At 40.7% G+C, this 19665-nt stretch overlaps 2 protein-coding genes across 3 annotated transcripts; one reads left to right on the plus strand and one right to left on the minus strand.

Annotated features, from left to right (window-relative positions):
* Nucleotides 1-13384: 13384 nt before the first annotated feature.
* Nucleotides 13385-18488, minus strand: LOC121983840 (protein CONTINUOUS VASCULAR RING 1-like). Of its 2 annotated transcripts, XM_042536489.1 has the most exons (8): nucleotides 18229-18488; nucleotides 17368-17420; nucleotides 15916-16025; nucleotides 15305-15472; nucleotides 15135-15232; nucleotides 14121-14247; nucleotides 13921-14022; nucleotides 13385-13653 (listed from the first exon to the last, which is right to left on the minus strand). In XM_042536489.1, exons 1-7 carry the CDS (start codon nucleotides 18406-18408, stop codon nucleotides 13952-13954), a joined length of 807 nt encoding a protein of 268 aa, XP_042392423.1. In that variant the 5' UTR covers nucleotides 18409-18488; the 3' UTR covers nucleotides 13385-13653; nucleotides 13921-13951. The 2 variants fall into 2 exon arrangements, with proteins under 2 accessions (XP_042392423.1, XP_042392422.1); XM_042536488.1 differs by lacking the exon at nucleotides 13385-13653 and having other exon boundaries at nucleotides 13766-14022.
* A 97-nt stretch (nucleotides 18489-18585) lies between these two features.
* LOC121983841 lies at nucleotides 18586-19335 on the plus strand. The gene has a single exon (XM_042536490.1). It carries the CDS (start codon nucleotides 18675-18677, stop codon nucleotides 18972-18974), a length of 300 nt encoding a protein of 99 aa, XP_042392424.1. The 5' UTR covers nucleotides 18586-18674; the 3' UTR covers nucleotides 18975-19335.
* Nucleotides 19336-19665: the final 330 nt, after the last annotated feature.

Below are 19665 nucleotides of genomic sequence, written 5' to 3' on the forward strand. Positions count from 1 at the left end.
TCCGGAAATTTATAAAAAATTTCTCCAATAATTTTTCCCTTCATGGTGGGTTATAAAAAGGAAATTTTATAAATTAAAATCTTTCTTTTAAACATGTGGATAAAAAGAAAGTTATCTCTAAAAATTAAAATCTCTTTTAATCTACAAATAAGGAAAGATATCAAACATTTTCTTAATCTTTTGTAGAAACTTATAAAAGAGAATATTTAATTTTTAAACTCTCTTTTAAATCATGAACATGGTTAAAAAGGAAAGTTTTCTCAAAATTAAAATCTACCTTTCAATCTACAAATAAGGAAAGATTTCAAATCTTTTCTTAATCTTTTGTAGAAAGCTATAAAGGAAAGATTTAAATTTTAAACTCTCTTTTAAAACCATGATATTCACATAAGAAATAATTTTATCAAAAAACCTTTTTAATATGATGTGGCCAGCCACCTAAGCTTGGGCTCCAAGCTATTGGCCGGCCACCTTAAGGCTTAACCTTTAGGCTTGGTCAGCCCTAAGCTTGAGCTTCAAGCTTGGCTTGGCCGGCCCCTATTGGTTGGGTAAGAAGGTGGGTGTGTGGTGGATATAAATCTCTATATACAAGAGGTTACGATAGGGACCGAGAGGAGGAATTGGTTTTGGTCTCCCGATGAAATTAAGCATCGTATGTTCGCCCCTAACACATAACTTAATTTCATCAATAATAATTCATTCCACTAAAAAACTATTATTGAACTACCGCACCAATCCCAAATTACATTTTGAGCTCCTTCTTATTATGAGTGTATTAGTCTCCCTATGTTTAAGATAATGAATGTCCACTAATTAAATGAGTTACTGACAACTCACTTAATTAATATCTTAGTCCAAGAGTAGTACCACTCAACCTTATCGTCATGTCGGACTAAGTCCACCTGCAGGGTTTAACATGACAATCCTTATGAGCTCCTCTTGGGGACATTATCAACCTAGATCACTAGGACACAGTTTCTTCTATAATCAACAACACACACTATAAGTGATATCATTTCCCAACTTATCGGGCTTATTGATTTATCGAACTAAATCTCACCCATTGATAAATTAAAGAAATAAATATCAAATATATGTGCTTGTTATTATATTAGGATTAAGAGCACACACTTCCATAATAACTAAGGTCTAGTTCTTTTATCAAGTCAGTATAAAAAGAACTTACCTAAAATGGTCTTACTCAAAACACTTAGAGTGTACTAGTGTAATTTATTAGTCAAGATAAACTAATACCTAATTATACTACGACTATTCCAATGGTTTGTTCCTTTCCATCTTAGTCGTGAGCAACTGTTTATAATTTATAAAGAACTGATAACATGATCTTCTGTGTGTGACACAACACACTATGTTATCTACAATATAAATTAATTGAACAACTACATTTATCATAAATGTAGACATTTGACCAATGTGATTTTTATTTCTAGATAAATATTTATACTAAAAGCTAGGCTTTTAGTATATATCCTAACATAATCGGGCAGCTCCCACATGTCAGACTGCTTGCAACCCTGCCAATAAAGCCCATACTCTGCCTCGTTGTTAGTGGCTCTGAAGTTCAACCGCACGGCTAGCTGCAAGATGTCTTCTTGAGGGGATATCAGAAGAACTCCAACGTCACTTCCCTACTGTGTGGCTGATCCATCCACATATACCTTCCAAGTTTCTTCGGAATCAGTTTGATGAATCTCGGTCAAGAAATCAGCCAAGGCCTGTGCTTTAATAGTCGTGCAAGGTTGATAAACTATATTATACTCTCCCAATTCTGTCACCCACTTGATAAGCCGACCAACAACCTCTACATTGGTAAGGGCTTTACCCATGGTGCTATTGGTCAAGACCGTGATGGGATGTGCCAGAAAATAAGGCCTTAGACGCCGGGCCATGAGCACTAGTCCGTAAACTAACTTTTCCAGAGCTGTGTATCTAGACTCAGCCTCCTTCAGTAGATGACTAAAAAGTACACTGGCTGTTATACATTGTCCTGCTCTTTTACTAACACCGCCCCCACGGCCTCAAGGGTGGTTGACAGATAGACCCAAAACAGCTCTCCTGTAATAGGCTTGAATAAAGAAGGTAAAGTCTCCAAATACTTTTTTAGCTCTTCAAAAGCCCGTGTGCATTCCTCGTCCCATTGGAATTTGGAGGCTTTCCTGAGCACTTTAAAGAAGGGTGCCGCTTTGTCTGTTGATCGGGAGATAAATCTGGACAAGGTTGTTATCCTGCCCACCAACTTCAGAGCCTCCTTCAGGTTTTGGGGAGCCTTCATGTCCCGGAGTGCTTGGACCTTCTCATGTTTGGCTTCAATTCCCCGCTCCGTCACTAAGTATCCCAAGAATTTCCCTCCTTTGGCTCCGAACATACACTTCAAGGGATTCAATTTTAACCCATACTGTCGGAGGGTGTCGCAGGTCTCCTCCACGTCTGCTATCAGGTTTGTGGCTAAAGGGGATTTGATGAGTATATCGTCCACATAAACTTCCACGTTACGCTCGGCCTGCTCCCGGAAAATTTTATCCATCATCCTTTGGTACGTAGCTCCAGCATTTCTGAGTCCAAAAGGCATGACAGTGTAGCAGAAAGTACTATCAACCGTAATAAAACTGACCTTTTCCTGATCCTCTAAGGCCAGGGGGATTTGGTGATACCCCTGATAAACATCCAGCATGCAAATTCTCTCACAACCGACGGTTGAATCTACCAGCTGATCAATTCTGGACAGGGGATAACAATCTTTAGGGTTGTCGCGATTGAGATCCCGGAAGTCTATGCAAACTCTCCACTTATTATTGGGTTTCGCCACTAAGACCACATTAGAGAGACATGACGGGAATTGTATTTCCCTAACATGACCCGCTTTCTTGAGCTGATCTACTTCAGCTCGGATAATTTTATTTTGATCAGCCGAGAAATTTCGCTTCTTCTATTTGACCGGCCGGGCGTCAGGCAAGAGATGTAACTTATGCTTTGCTATTTCGGGCCTGACCCCGGGTAAGTCTACCGCAGACCAGGCGAAGACATCCCTGTTGCGGGTCAAGCACTGGATCAATTCTTCTTTAAGCTCAGGCGACAGGTCCCCAGCTATACGAGTGAGACTCTCTGGGTGCTCAGGATATAGCTAGACTTCCTCCCAGGGGATGGTCTCTTCCGCTATAGGCATAGGTTCTTCTTGAATGGCATGCACAACCCCGTCCTGAGTCCTTTGCGCCTTACGCGCCTCCACTTTGACCATGTCAATATAGCATCGCCGAGAAACCCGCTGCTCTCCTTTAACTTCCCTGACCTGCTCTCCCATTGGGAACTTGATTTTCTGGTGGAAGGTAAAGACAGCAGCTTGGAATTCATGTAGAGATGGTCGGCCGAAAATGACGTTGTAAGACGAGGGTGAATCTACCACTATGAAGGTACTCCTCCTGGTCCTCACTAATGTCTCATTCCCCAAGGATATGGCCAACTTGATATGTCTCATGAGTTTTACCTCATTACCAGTAAAGCCATATAAAGAAGTAGCCACCGACTTGAACTCGCTGGCGTCGATATGCATTTCTTCAAAAGCAGTCCTAAACAATACGTTGACAGAGCTCCCGGTGTCAATGAAGACCCTGGCTACGCGACTATTGGCTATGACGATTTTGATGATGAGGGCATCATCATGAGGCAACTCCAATCCCTCCAAGTCTTGTGGTCCGAAGCTGATGACAGGGCCAACAACTTGCTCCTGGCTGCATCCAACAGCGTGAATCTCCAACCGACGTTCGTGGGATTTGCGCGCCCTACCTGAATCTCCATCAGTAGGCCCTCCAGAGATCATGCCTATGTCCCGGATGGCTGCATTGCCCCTATTCTCCGCTTCGTGAGCTTCTCCTTGCTCCTCGATGCGTCCTTGTGGTTGCATGCTCGGCCCCCCTATCTACCCGGGGTCTGCTTGCCTGTCCCGCTGCATCACGCCTCTCCTCCATCATTCTTTGGACTTGAGGAGCCAGCTCGGGGGGTGGCAGGCCCAGCTCAGCAGCACGACGAGAATCACGAGTGAATTGAAAACAATCGATGGTGGCGTGAGTGTGTGACAGATGATAAGTGCAATAGCGCGACCCCCAAGGCCCAGGTCGGGGGGCATGGACTGCAGCTATGCGCGAGATCGGTCAAACATCCTGACCGGGGTGGAAGGTAGGTCAGGCTTCTCGAGCGCATGGGAGAGGTTGAGCAGACGATTGGGGTACTCTTCTTTCCGGCTTATTGGCAGAGGAGGGTGGTTTGTCTGCCTTCCTTCGGGTCGCCTGCGCTTCTTCCACATTGATGTAGCTGGCGGCTTTCTCCAGCATCTCATCAAAATTCCTTACGGGATTTCTGATGAGGTCCCTAAAGAATTCTCCTTCTGTCAGACCATGAGAGAAGGCGCTCATAAGTATTTCTGATGTGGTCGCGGGGACGTCCTGAGCCACTTGGTTGAAGTGTTTGATATAGCTTCTTAACAGCTCAGAGGGTCCTTACTTGAGAGCGAATAGGCAGTGGTCAGTCTTTTGATATTTCCTGCTGCTGGCGAAGTGGCATAGGAATGCAGTCTTGAAATCTAAGAAACAAGTGATAGACCCATGCAGCAGTCCATTGAACCACTTCTGGGCAGAGCCCGATAGGGTATTCAAGAACACTCGGCATTTAACGGCATCACTATACTGGTGTAGCAGGGCCGCGGTTTTAAATTTGTGGAGGTGATCTTCAAGATCTTTGCTGCCATCATATTCCCCAATAGCTGGGGGCATGTATTCTTTTGGCAGCTTTTCCTCCAATATTTTGGAGGAGAAGACCACTTTTTCTTCTGACTCCACCCGACGTTCTTCGCGGAGGACGGTAGCCTTTCCCCTTTTCAAATCCTTAGGCAGAGAGCTTTCTGGCATAGAAACTTGTGGTTGCTCCTTGTAGTTATAGCATCCCGGCTCTGGCTGATAATAACCTTGGTCGGGCTCCCTGTAGAAGGCCGGGGGAAATTTCATGGGCTGCTTCCTCTTAGAACCTTAATCCGAGGCATGGGCCGGCTCTTTGGAAGCTTCTGGCAACTTTCGCGGTCGGGAGGCGGTAGTTTGCTTTTTGGAGGCCACCCGCTTCTTGGCTTCTTTGAATAGTTCATATTCTCCAGCTGTTATGGTTACGCTGATTCTGCCATAATCCTCCATCTTTACGTTCCAGAATAGGTAGATGTTGTTAGAGATGTTTCGCGGTCGGATGGTCGGGTTAATTATAAAGTATGGGTTTGTAGCTCCAACGGATCAAGATGGAGAATAAAAAGAAGAGAGTCATTGGACAAAGAAGGAGCATAATGATTCCGTAGCGAACAACCGTGCGGAATATCACCTGCTGAGTGTGTTGCCACCTCAAGAAGTCAACTGCATCGGAAGCTACTTGTCGGCCAAAGAACTCTGGGAGAAGTTCATGGAGCTCCACGAAGGAACATCCGAAGCTAAGCTAGCAAGAAGAGACATCCTTCGAAACAGACTGACGAACATCCGTCTGGAGAAAGGTGAGAAGGTAGCTGATCTACACGCGAAGGTAAAAGAATTGATTACTGATCTCGAGAACCTCGGTGAAACGGTAACAAACCGGGACACCATACGCTACGCTCTCAACGTGTTTCCCAGAACTCCAGAATGAGCGTCAATCATCGACGCCTATTACATTTCAAAGGACCTGGAGGTAAGTACCTTAGAAGAACTATTTTTTACTTTGGAATTACATGAAACCAGGTGTGCATGGACAACTAAGGAAACAAGCCAGATAATGGCGCTGAACGCAACCAAAAGGGATGAACCCGAGTTAGACTCAGAAGAGGACCAGGAAGCATATTACATGGTAAGAAACTTTAAAAACAAATTTAGATCTAATAAATTTAATGAAATGCAGAATAAAAATAATCCAAGAAATAGAAGAAGGATGCGTTGCTACCAGTATCAAAAGGAAGGACACCTAAAAGAGGATTGCCCAGAACTAAAGAAGGACAAAGGCAAGATTCCCAAGAAGCACAAGAACCTAAAAGCTACTTGGGACGACACTTCTGTTGGTTGCTACTCAGAAAACCTAATGATTCCACTGTACAAAAATTTTGTACAAAAGGTCTGAACTTTTTCCTAGCTACCATGTGTTCTTTTAAATTAAACTCGGATCGCCTGCGGAACTTAACACGTTTGATCCTAAGTTTAATTTATTTGTTCTTTTAGGTTTAGACTCGGATCTCCTGCGGAACTTAACACGTTCGATCCAAATCACCTAGGTTATTAATTTCATTAAATATTAGTTTCCAAAATTGGCTCCCAGTACTGACGTGGCGAGGCACATGACCTTCTTGGATATGGGAACAACCACCACCGACTAGACAAAGCCTTTTAAGGAAAGTTAATATTTAATTTCCTTAAATAACTTTAGGTCAACCGAAAAGAACAAACAAATCACAAGGAAAAAAAATAAAAGAACACAACATCGAAAACAAATTCGAAATACTAGAATCGCATGCCTCTTGTATTTGGTATTATTTCCAAAAATAACTAGTATGATGCGGAAAGGAAAAAATACTAGTTATACCTTTTAGAAAGACCTCTTGATCTTCTACCGTATTCCTCTTCTAATCCCGGACGTTGTGTGGGAAACGATCTTCCAAGACGAGAACCACCAAAACACCTTCTTCTCTTTTCTTCAAGTTTTGGCCAAGCACAATGCCTCCAAAAGATGAAGATCTTTTTCCACCAACCAAGCTCCAAGGGATGCATGAAACAAGACTCCTTTCTCTCCTTTTCTCCAAGCTAGATCCGGCCACTTCTATGCCTCCAAGAGATGATGAAGTCTCGGTCACAAGAAGGAGAAGAGAGAAGGAGAAGGGGAACCTCTAGGGGCCGGCCACACCAAGGAAGAAAAGAGAGGAAGAAAAAGAATAGAGTCGTTCACCATAAAGCCTCCTCTACCCCCTCTTTTATAATCCTTGGTCTTGGCAAATAAGGAAATTTAAATAAAAACTTCCTTAATTCTTTTGCCATGAAAAGGAAAATTTATTTAATTAAAAATAGTTTTCTCTTCTCCAATTTATTTGGTCGGCCACCTATTTCCCCAAAACAAGGAGAGTTTTAATTAAAACAAAAATTAAAACTTCCTAATTTGTTTTTAGAAATTTATAAAAATTTCTCCAATAATTTTAATCCCTTCATGATTGGTTAATAAAAAGAAATTTTATAAATTAAAATCTTTCTTTTAAACATGTGGATAATTTCCAAAAAGGAAAGTTATCTCTAAAAATTAAAATCTCCTTTCAATCTACAAATAAGGAAAGATATTAAATCTTTTCTTAATCTTTTGTAGAAACTAATAAAAGAGAATTTTTAATTTTTAAACTTTCTTTTAAATCATGAACATAATTAAAAGGAAAGTTTTTACCAAAATTAAAATCAACCTTTTAATATACAAATAAGGAAAGAGATTTAGCTCTTCTCTTAATCTTTTGTAGAATCTTATAAAAGGAAAGATTTAAATTTTTAAACTCTCTTTTAAATCATGTTATCCACATAAGAAAAATTTTAAAAAAATAAAAATCCTTTTATTTTAATTTGGGTCGGCCACACCAAGCTTGAACCCAAGCTAGGGCCGACCACCTTGAAGCACCCATGAACCAAACTTTGGTCGGCCCTAGCTTGGTCGGCCCCTATGGGATGGGTAAGAAGGTGGGTATAGGTGGGTATAGTACTCTATAATTAAGATGCTACGATAGGGACCGAGAGGAGGAATTGGTTTTGGTCTCCCGATAAAATTAAGAATCCCGTGTTCGCCCCGAACACACAACTTAATTTTATCAATAATAATTCATTCCACTAGAGAACTATTATTGAACTACCGCACCAATCCCAAATTACATTTTGGGCTCCTTCTTATTATGAGTGTGTTAGTCTCCCTGTGTTTAAGATGTCGAATGTCCACTAATTAAGTGAGTTACTGACAACTCATTTAATTAATATCTTAGTCCAAGAGTAGTACCACTCAACCTCATCGTCATGTCGGACTAAGTCCACCTGCAGGGTTTAACATGACAATCCTTATGAGCTCCTCTTGGGGACATTCTCAACCTAGATCACTAGGACACAGTTTTCTTCTATAATCAACAACACACACTATAAGTGATATCATTTCCCAACTTATCGGGCTTATTGATTTATCGAACTAAATCTCACCTATTGATAAATTAAAGAAATAAATATCAAATATATGTGCTTGTTATTATATTAGGATTAAGAGCACACACTTTCATAATAACTGAGGTCTTTATTCCTTTATAAAGTCAGTATAAAATAAACGACCTCAAATGGTCCTACTCAATACACTCTAAGTGTACTAGTGTAATTATATAGTTAAGATAAACTAATACCTAATTACACTACGACCTTCCAATGATTTGTTCCTTTCCATCTTGGTCGTGAGCTACTGTTTATAATTTATAAGGAACCGATAACATGATCTTCTGTGTGTGACACCACACACCATGTTATCTACAATATAAATTAATTGAACAATTACATTTATCATAAATGTAGACATTTGACCAATGTGATTCTTATTTCTAGATAAATGTTTATACCAAAAGCTATGCTTTTAGTATACCTCCTAACAACTTCATCATCTGAGTTCGAGATTCAAGAATATGCCGGGCTGGCGCTGATGGCAAGCTACGAAGGACAAAGTACATCAGAACCCAACATCGATGAAGGGGGAGCGACCTCAGATGAGAACAGCGAAGCAGGGGAGATTCAGGCTTCAAGTCTGATATGATAAGTGAGGTATGCCTCTTACCCCCTGATCAACTTTACTTTGGAATTAAGTCTATGGCAAAATCCATGTTTAAGTTAAAAAGTAAAAATACTAAATTAAAAAATGGAAACTTAGAAATAAAAAGAACTTTAGCAAAATCTTATCTAATAGAAGACTTTGATAAAATAAAATTTGAAAATGATAAATTAAAAGAAGAAATAGAAAAATTGAAAAATTCCACCTACTCAAATATTTCTACTTTTAGAAATTATAGAGGTTTAAATTGGTACTATAGGTTTCATCAAAGTCAAATCAGAAAAATATCAAAAGCCTATATACCTAGAAAATATTTAATTAATCCTGTAGGTATGAACCTCTATTGGGTTCCAAAAACATGTTTAACTTGAATTTAAAATTAAACTTAGCATTTTCAGCGAGAAAGTTAAACAGATAATTTCTTTATGAGGCTTTGTCTAAGGAAGTGGTTGTTGCTCCAATAACCAAGAAGGCCTAGTACCTCGCCACGACCTGGAAGCCAAAATACTGAAATCAAATGTTTAATTAACTTTCTGGAAAAAGTATTAAAGTCAGAATTAAATAATACTTAAAAGTTTTTAACATTTGTTTTGAAAATTTTGTTTCTTAGAAAATGTTTCTGTTGCAAATAATGCTTTAAAAGAGTTGTTCAATTTGCTTTAGAAAATATATTCAAAAATATTTTCAAAAACTTAGAAATTTTTTTTCCTTAAAATCTTGTTTGAAAACTTCAATTCATGTTAAGAAAGTGTTTAAAATTGGATTCCTTAGAATTTTTACAAAACTTAAAATTTTCTTTTAACTTCATTTTAACCTTAGACTTGTATTAGAACCCCAATTTTTTTAATGTGATCAAAGGAGGAGAAGTATGTTAATTCTAGGGGGATGTATATTATAATTGTTGAATTGACAAATCTTGGACTTATTTGAATATTAATTATTTTTATTACATTTGTTTTACCCTAACTTAACTTGGGTTGTTCACATCAAATAGGGGGAGATTGTTGGAACTCCAAGGTGTTTTGATGTGATCAAACGAGTTAAGTTAGGTCCTATTTTGTTTAACCCTTGTGTCTAAGTGTACAGGAGCTTAGGAACACAGGAAGTCGAGCGGAAGACGCAGCTAGCGAGAAGGACGACACGGGAGAGAGTCGACGGGCTCGGTGCGTCCGAGGGGAGTGGTGACCACGGAAGTGTACACCGGCGGACGAGAAGAACGTACGCAATGTTCGAGAGACGAGAAATCGGGAAGCAAAGCTGTTAAGCTGCTCGAGGAGAAGGTCGGAACTTGGGTTCGGGTGAGCCCTATTCCGGATGGCCGAGATCATCCAAGCTAGTGGAGCTAAGTTGAAGACCCAGACCGAGACGTGCTAAACCGGAGCAGAGGAACCGGACCACAAAAAGTCAACAAGGTTGACTTAAGTGGTCCGGGCGCCCGAAATTATTCCGGGCGCCCTGGGCACCTTTTGAGGGTCCGGGCGCCCGGAACCCTTCTGGGCGCCCAGAACCCAAAACTCATCTACGATGATGTGGGCGTTGACTGAACGTTGGTGGATAAAGTTTTATCCCCCAGGACTCCCGGAACCCTTCGGGACGCCCCGAACAGTGCTATAAATATAGCACTGATCTGCACAGATTTTTAATCTCACTTGTAATCAGTTTCTTAATGCTTTACTTTTCTGTCTGTACTCTCAACGCTGTAAAGAGGCTATTCCGTCCGAAGGAGATCGTCAGATAGTGCACCGTATTTGTCTTGGATTAGCAATCCTCTGATTGCAAACCAAGTAAATCTCTTGTATCTGATTTCTTTATTTAGTCTCTATTTCTTTTATTACAAGTGTCTGTTATTAAGTTGAAAATCCGAGAAAGGTTTGTGTCTATTTTTGTAGGACAATTCACCCCTCCCCTCTTGCCGGCCTCCAAAGGAACCAACAGATGTGTTCCCACAGATGCCGCCAAATTTGATCCCGTCCGGAAGCTGAGTCGGACAGAGGCTGGCTGCGCTGTCGTAGGCGTTGACGAGGGTCGTTGAGATGCGTGGCTGAAGCTGCACCTCCGGCAAGGACTACCGTGGGAGGGTGACGAAAGACAATGACGAGGCGAACGAGGTGGGGATCTCCTGCGCACACTCAGACAAGCTCCTAGGCCATTATAGACCAAGAACCAGGGAAAAAGTCCCCGGGTCAGACCCTCCGACGCTCAAGTCAGGTACTTTTTTCCCAAAAGCACAGTAAAAGGACGAAAAGTAAAGTACGAATGTGAAAAGACGAGTGAGCGTACCTGCATAGAGACAAAACCTCCCTTTTTATATGGCAGTGGGTGCTTCTGGAGTTTGACGAGTGCCAGGGAATGTCGGGTGCTAGGATTTGTCTGACGGTGAATGACACATGGCATCTTCTTATAGGTCTAAGGAGGGATCGGTGGACAATAAGCCCTAGACCGTTAGCATATTCCCTGACATGCGGTGATTATTCTCTGACGGGTTGTTACGATTCCCTGACTTGATTGTCGTATAGTGTATGCTCGCCCCGGTCTGTTAACCTTAGACTGGGTCCTTGTACCTGCAAATCTTGACCTGTAGGCACAAACCTGCACTCCTTGGCGTATTCTCTATTTTGTGTTTGTTGTCCCGTAAATCCAGATTTGTACGCCCAATCCTATATTTTCCATTCAATGAATCCGGTAGATCCAGACCTACTCTTACCGTCCTACGCCTCGAGACCCTTGCTCACCGTTCCTCAAGTCTGGTCTTGTATGCATGGCCCTGCTATGTATTTTATCCTGTAGTCCGGAACTATATCCTATAAGCCCTGACCTGTAAGCCTTAGTCCGCCTACCTTGAACTGTCCTGTATGTCCTGGTCCATAATCCTGACATGTACGTCTTGATTCGTGTCTCCTATTCTGTTTGTCTTATCCTGTGAGTCCGAACCTGCAAACCTTAGGCCGCCTATCCTAATATGTACATCCTGATCCGTGTATCCTGTTCTGCATATTAGAGTCTTGATTAATTTTAGAGTTTCATATGTTTTTTTTGAAGTCATCATATCCTACAAATTGTTGTTTTAATTTTAAGAGATTGTGTTTAGAATAATCTTTACAGTTTCAATTCTCCTTTTGCATTGGTAAGGCCTGTGAGAAAATTCCTATAACATTTTGAGCAAAATCTGTACATGTTCCAAATTGCATTGCACGATAAACATTACTGGAAGTCACTAAATCAGAAGTTTACAATGGCGAACGGCGCAAGTCTAGTTGACGGCGGGAAGGGAAAACCGGCAGAGAGGGCACGAATTGCTTCGCGCGAGCCATTCGTCGAGGCAAGCAGAGTGGAAGCTGTGGCCGCACGGCATCACCGATAGCACTGAGGTCGCCTCGAAATCGTCGATGCAGATGGCACAGGAAGTTTCTCGGCAACGGCCGTTGGCCACCTCCCCGAAGACGACTCTTTCGAGCTGCTGCACTACTGAGGCCGACGGTGGATTGTTCCCAAAATGCTCTGCTACACCTTGGTCGACCCAATTAAGTGGCAACAAAATAACATCGGGGAAAGGCACTTGCATCAGAGGATCGTGCAGATCGATGGCAATGTCGGGAAGATGAGGTTGTGGTTGCGATGGCTCGTCATGAGGTTGTGGCGGAGGATTGTAGGGGCCGTCAGCAGTGATGGCGGTGGCAGCGGCAACGGCGAGAAATACTTGCTCCCAAAGATGGAATGGATCGATGGCAATGTCGGTGAGATGAGGTTGCTGTAGTGACGGTTCATCGGACAGACCGACGCCTGCGTGAGGAGGATGAGGTGGCAGCGGAGGGTTGTAGGGGCCTCCGGCAATGGTGGCGTTGGGGAGATATGCTTGCCCCGGAAGATTGAACGGATCGATGGCAATGTCAGGAGGATGAAATTGCAGCTGCGACTCCACGACTGCGTGAGGGATCTGGACCGATACATATATGGACAAGAGATCACCGCTGCTACCGCCTTGCTCGTAGAAGCTTTGAACCGCATCCTGACAGTAATCGCAGATGGTACTGATGAGGAAGTGGAGGTCGTAAGGATGGACGAGGTTGCCGGCGACATGAATCATCATGCGTTCAACCTCGCGCTCCCGCTCCCATCTAGATTCGTGCAGAATGCTGGAGAAGGGCGTGCTGAAGTAAAAGTTGTAGTCGTTACCGGTAGCGGCAGCCGGTGCAGGAGCCATCGTGACGCAGCGGAAGTGCACCGACAAGTGCGTCGCCGTCGCCACGTTGTGCTGCATGCCGGCTTCCAGTCGAACTGCAACACCCGAAGGCGAGACCAGTGTACGCTCCATCGAAGCGAAGACGAAGAGAGGAGCGTGATGTGCAAAGGCATCGCACAGTGACCTTCTATTTATATTCAAAATTTGGCTGGCGTTTTTATCGTTATAATTCGTTGAGATTTTTTAGAAACAAACAGGTTAATGAATCTATTAATTCAAATATAAATTACTAGATAATTAGTTGAGGTTTTTTTAGAAACAAACTGGTCAATGAATCTATTAATTGAAATATAAATTAATAGAGAATTAGTTCGATTTTTTTTTCAGCAGTTGATTTGCTGATAATTAGTTTGATTTTATAAAAGTTATTTATTTATTTCACAAAAAGAAATAATTTAAAAATTCGTAATCAATAACAAATTTATCTTACTATGACCGGAGGCGGCGCATGGGGGCAGGTTTAAGGGGCGGCGGTCCATCGCCGGCATCCATGGGTCCCCTCTTCTACCAAAAGAACCAGAACTCTGTCATCGAAGAGTCTTACTAGGGATGATCAGTGATGTACCTTGAAGACAGGCCTGTGTAAATAGACAAAATCAATTCAATTCCTAATAGAAGTTCGATTCTGTCTGAGATATCAATTCCTAATTGGAATGGGATTCAATTTAAGATTTTAATTGAGATTGATTATAATTTGATTGGAGATTTTTCCTTACTAATAAAAAAATAAGTTTAAACAAATTCTAATATACAACATTGTTCTGTGAGAAACAAATAGTGCACATCTGTCTTGAGATAGATCTACCAATCTAAGCCAAGCACTGTGAGACTAAGAAAAGGTTTACTTCAGTGTGGCAGCTGCTAGCTCTACTTCCATCAGGGTACCGAGCTTTCATCAAGTGTCGTGAGTATTTGCGGCATTGACATGCCACCAGATACCACAATCTCTGCAATTATGCATCGAAGATTAATAGGGATGAGTTCCGAGTTCTTACATAGAGAATAATAATGGAAGACCAGGCGAAAATGGAGAGATGTAGCATACCAATTCCTTCGCTCACTGAGAGATTTGGTCGTATGACATCTTTCGAATTGACTAGAAAAACGTCACCGATGTACAAATGGTTTGTTGGAACATAGACACAATACAATTCCTCTTCGCCATTGTAAGTCTGTGGTACAATTAAGCAACTGAGGTGATGTGGAAGAGAAATTTATGAATGGTAATGGGAGATTCATAAGATTCTTGTAACATGAAAAAGTTTTCACATGATTCTGAAGCAACATCTAAGGTATTTCAAACTGACAAAACTACAAGTTGAGAGTCTGTTCATAAACAAAGATTGATATTTGGTACTCCTATCTTTCCACGAATAGAACGGCGACATTTCGCTTAGTGGTTGTGCAGTCTTATTCCACCTTCATCCCGTGCCTCTACTACCATCTATGTTCGCGCATTCAACCCTCATTTTTTCCGATCTACTTTTCTTACTGTTTTTTTATAAGACAATAAATCAGTGAGAATGATGAGTCTCAACTATGATAGACTTTCATTAATGCCATCTGATTTATAGTGCTATCACTGATAAATAGACCAAAAATGATCTGACCTTTAGACGAAATAGCAGAAATCTAATTTTGCAATATCTGATTTGACCAAAAGTCAATCAGCAAAGAAACAAATATGTGATGATGACCTCCATATGCACATGTTGAAGAACAATAGGTGTTAGCATCACCTGAAACAAGTTATTTATCCCAATTATCAGGGGTTGGCTATAATAAACGGGGTGACTAGAATTCTGCCATTTTCAAATTATTGAGACATCAATTCGCTTTTCATAAATTATTTCTAGAAGTCAAATGTCTCGAGATATAGTGTCAAATCAAAATGACCGGAGGATGAAGAGTTATATGGTAAAGCTCCTAAGAAGTTGAAAACCATGCTAGATCAATGCATGCAGCAAAAAACAAAGCACAAAAAAAGGCCCAGGTGAGCATTTGCATGGACTATCTAAAACAAATTTATATAAAAAAGAATTTAATAATTGCAATGAACCTGAAGAAGAACCGTTGAAGTGATAAATCCAAAGGCATGTTCACCAACTCGAGGATGCCTAATAATGACCACTTCCTTAAAGGCTTGCTTATTCTGGTCTGCAATGAGAGAACATGAGCTATGCATGCACAGACAACCATTGATAGAGAACCCATAAAAAAATAATTTACCAGGTGATACAGCAGAACTAATTTGCTTTGAGGCATTATAAATATGTCGAATGAATGGCATGCGCTTGATAAACCACTCTCCCAAGCTGAGGACAGATGCCCCCAACCATGATGACATGAATAGTCCAACAAGGAAGATGAATGTTATTGAAGTCACAAAACCAAGCCCTATATTGGAAAAAAAAATTGATTCAAGGTCCGACCAAATGATGAATTAAGACAACACAAGTAAGATCTTTAAAGTTAACAGATAATCATTGCAGCACAATCTTCATCCAAGGTGCTCTGAAATGTTGTTCGGTTATATGATGTACAAAGAAAAATCATTCTTGAATCTTGATAATGGCTAATCACATGTTCAATGGTACCTTGATACACTATATTTGACATACAAGTAGGCCAACATTCTTGGAAGATAAAGCAAAAGATCCTCTGAGAAAATCAATTCTCATGCCAAAGATGTAATCCTGAGTAGAACATTTATTGGTGAATAAAAAGCAACTATAAAATGTGCTGATAGATGCATCTTGCATGTTTTTTGATAATGGATACAGGAAAGGAATATTCTAGAAGATAAGCAAAAAATTCTCTAATAAAAACAATTTTCATACCGAATATGTTAATCCCGAGTTGAGCATAGATTGGTGAAAAAAAGCCATCAACAAAATGAATAAACCACCAGGTGATGTAGAAGGTGATTGCAATAGGAAACAGGATGACACTGCAAAATGAACAATTATAATTATAGTTCAGGAATTAAGACTTCATCTAAATGAACTTGAAAGATCCAGTTTAAATAAAACACATAGCAAACTAACTGTATGCATGACTTCTATCCAGATCAGAGGTTTAAAATGAGATCAATTTCATTCATATAGCAAAGTTATGAACAATAAATTGTTGATACAAAAAAAACTTTGGCTCCACTTAGTGCATTTTTCAAGCATAAATGGTTATACATGATTATTTAAAACCTATTGTAAAAAAAAGTAACCATCATCAGAGACTGTGGCACAGGACATGCAGTGGCAGAGGACACAGTTCTTCAACGTGTGAGTTGAAATTGAACAAATTTTGTTCTCTCACTCAAGAACAAACATCCTACATCCTGATTCATTTATGAAATTGAAATTATAAGTAAGCATAAATTCTTGAACAGGCCACAAATTATGTTCCAGCTTTTTGGTAAGTCAATTTGAAACTTAACCTTTTTCACAAAAAACATAGCACCCCTAGGAGCAGCCACAAAGTAACTTGTTCAGATTTTAAGAATATCTGCACGGGTACAAGGCTTAAATAGATGAGAAAGATTGTACCCAATTGACTAAGGACTTGTGGACTTAGCCAGAAACTAAATCCAATTATTAAACTAAGATCTCCATAAACAGTTGGGAGCAAGCGTCACTACTATGTCATCAAGGGAGGGAGCATCTTTTGGAACTATAGAAAGATGACTCCTGGGAGGGAGAGAAATTCCGCTCTCTCAAATTTCTAGAAAGTAGAAAATAAATACCAATTTCAATATATTCATCCTAACAATACTAACCTTTCAAATTTAGTGCATTGCCAGCATATAAATCACAAAGTATAAGAAAGCAAGAAACACAAAATATGAAGAATCTAGACAACCATCACGAGAGATTAATCTGATAGCTTATTGATGTTTGTCATGCAATAAATAATTCCTCAATTTACACTAGTAGTAGTTTGATGTAGTTTAGGATTTTATTTTATTTCTGTTATTTTAAATAAAAGGCTTTCTAATTATGAGGGAAGAGTCTTATTTAAAATCTATAGAAGGGGTTAGGATCCTATGTATATTGGGGTATCTTTAGCTTAATAATATTCCCATCTTTCTAAGTTGTTTCCTGAGTTGTGAGGTCAGACATTTTTTAGCGACACGATGAGTTCAAGATATGTCAAAGTGTTTCAATTGATCAAACTAAGACAATGTAAGAAAAAAACCAAAATATAAATCCAGAAGATAATGCAGAAAGTAGAGGATAAGTAATCAGTTACTTGCAAAGAGCCACAAAAAATTAAGATAACATAGACAAGCTTACCATCCAGTAATGAACTTCTTTGAGGCCCAACTTCGGATTACTTTATAAAATGCCTACAAGCACAAGTCAAATTACTCAAGTTTGTTTCCTTAATACCAGTGTCAAGAAGTAAAAGGATTTGTGGAAGTTTTGGTGATCTCTCATGGGAAAAAAAACATGTATAAATAATAGTAATAATAAAAGGTCTACCAATGTTTTGTTTCTGATTCTTAAAACCATCTTCCGATAATTCAAGATAATAAGCAGTTGCTGATATCACAGAGATTACAACCGCAGGCACGGATTTTACTGCAGGTACAGGATCTAATAGTCTGATTTCGAAGTGAATATCAATGATACCAAGAATAAAAACATAACATCCTTGCAGCTAGATATACGGAGTTACACAGTCTGCGGGAATTGATTTTGATATGACGAGAAACGCAATCTGAGTAATCAAGTTACATGTTCTTGATAAGATTCAACACCAAATTAACGGATTTTTGCAAAACTGGAACGGATAAGAATTCTAGGTCGCATTTAATTGACTCGACGTTTCCTATCTGAACATAATTAGCTCCATTAAATCTGAAGGAGCGTTTTTTTCATAGCTTATTCTAATTTGATTAAACACTTAATGAAAAAGTAACTCCAGGAAGACAAACCAGTCCAAACAAGATGGATCCGAATAGTCCGTATAACAAACCGCCAGGGATATAAGCATCCGTGCTTGCAAATGATCGATAAAATAAAAGTATTAGATCGACCAGAATAAAAAACCTAAATTGGGAAGGGGAGGAGGAGGAGGCATACGAACTGTGAAGGAGGGGAATGACCAACGGAAATAACATACCTAAATCAGGAAACGGAGGAGGGACTGACCTTTCTACTTGAGCTAGGGACGTCGGCGGAGGCCGAGGAGGAAGAGGCGGCAGCGGCGGACGAGGAAGCCTTGCCATCGTGATCGTCTTCGGATTCCACTGGTCGCTCGGCAACGGTGATGAGAAGCTCGCGATCTCTGTCTCTGCTCGCCATCAAGCTCGCCGACTTGTCGTCGACCATCACCTGTGAATTTCCCTTCCTCAGACGGTTTGAAGATTTGGCAGTGTTATCGCGATGAACGTAACGTTTCGGCCGTTACGAGGGGAGAGAAAAAAAATCTTTTTATTTCTAATTTTTTTTTATAGAGAGAAAAAAAAACTTCATAAATAATAAATCCCACCGCCGTTCTTCACCCTTTCCCGTTTCCATCTCGCTCTCTCCATCGATCGATCTGCTTTGTAGCGGTAGGGTTTCGCGGCGTCGACTCCGATCCCGTCGCCGCGCGGATGGCTGCTCGCGCCTTCACTTCGCTGCTGCTTGCTCTCCTCCTTCTCCTCCTCGCGGCCTCTGCCTCTGCCGATGGTGGCCGCCGCGGCCTCCACGCCTACGTGCCGTCCAGGAAGCGCGCGGTCCGCGGCGCGACTGGGGTGGACTGCCGCGCGATGGCGTCGAGGGCCGAGTGCCTCGGGAAGTCGGAGTGGTGCCGGTGGTGCCGCAGCGACGCCCTCGACGACATGTGCTTCGTATCCGCCGAGGCCTGGCGCCTCCCCGGCCAGATCTTCTCCTGCGAGGCCCCCAGTTCCTGATGATCCGCTTCATCCTTCCATTTCAATCTCCATCTACGGTACTTCGATCGATCTGCCTTATCGTTGAGTATAAATCGAATCTTTGTTGTGTAAAATTTCTTCGTTCATCAAAAGATCGCCGGTTGAGTGTTTGTCGATCTTGTGGATGTCGGTGTGGGCATGATCAATGCTGGATCTGGTATTGCAAATGCAAGATTTGAGTTGATTAGAGTGCGAAGCAACTTAGTTTTCTCGATTGGAGCGCATACATTCGGACATCACGATGTTCGCACATAGAAATCGAAAAATAAACAAATAAAATCATTGTTCTAGAAAGGGGTTCCAAGAAGTTTAACTGTTTTTAATTGTTTTTTATCTTTGATTTGGGGAACTTGTTTCCACATTTTTGTTTCTGGTTTACATATATAAAACGAAGGCACGAAATATTTATTATCCATCACACACACAAATATTTTTCGCGTCGAATAAACTTGATTTTTCTATGAGAAAAATATTGTATTTTTTTTTTAAAATAGATATGCATTTTTAAATAAATAGATATAACAATGGTGGAAATACGTGGCAATGGATGATTTGTTCGTCTAATCTATTTTTAGATAAATTATTACTAGTGTCATTAGTATAGGTATTTGAAGGTACAATTAAAGATAGAAACATGCTAACAGTGCTCGGGCCTTAATGCACACACTTG

This window comes from Zingiber officinale, chromosome 5B (genome assembly GCF_018446385.1).
Source record: "Zingiber officinale cultivar Zhangliang chromosome 5B, Zo_v1.1, whole genome shotgun sequence".
Taxonomy (NCBI): Eukaryota; Viridiplantae; Streptophyta; class Magnoliopsida; order Zingiberales; family Zingiberaceae; genus Zingiber; species Zingiber officinale.

What these genes read in the sequence shown, in the direction of transcription:
- LOC121983840 (XM_042536489.1), bottom strand. Translation starts at nt 18,408, where the DNA reads ATGGTCGACGACAAGTCGGCGAGCTTGATGGCGAGCAGAGACAGAGAT. An exon ending in AAGAAGTTCATTACTGGATG is followed by an intron (nt 16,026 to 17,367) that starts GTAAGCTTGTCT and finishes TTCATTTTGCAG; the next exon opens with TGTCATCCTGTTTCCTATTG. An exon ending in CTTCAACGGTTCTTCTTCAG is followed by an intron (nt 14,248 to 15,134) that starts GTTCATTGCAAT and finishes ATTGTACCACAG; the next exon opens with ACTTACAATGGCGAAGAGGA.
- LOC121983841 (XM_042536490.1), top strand. Translation starts at nt 18,675, where the DNA reads ATGGCTGCTCGCGCCTTCACTTCGCTGCTGCTTGCTCTCCTCCTTCTC.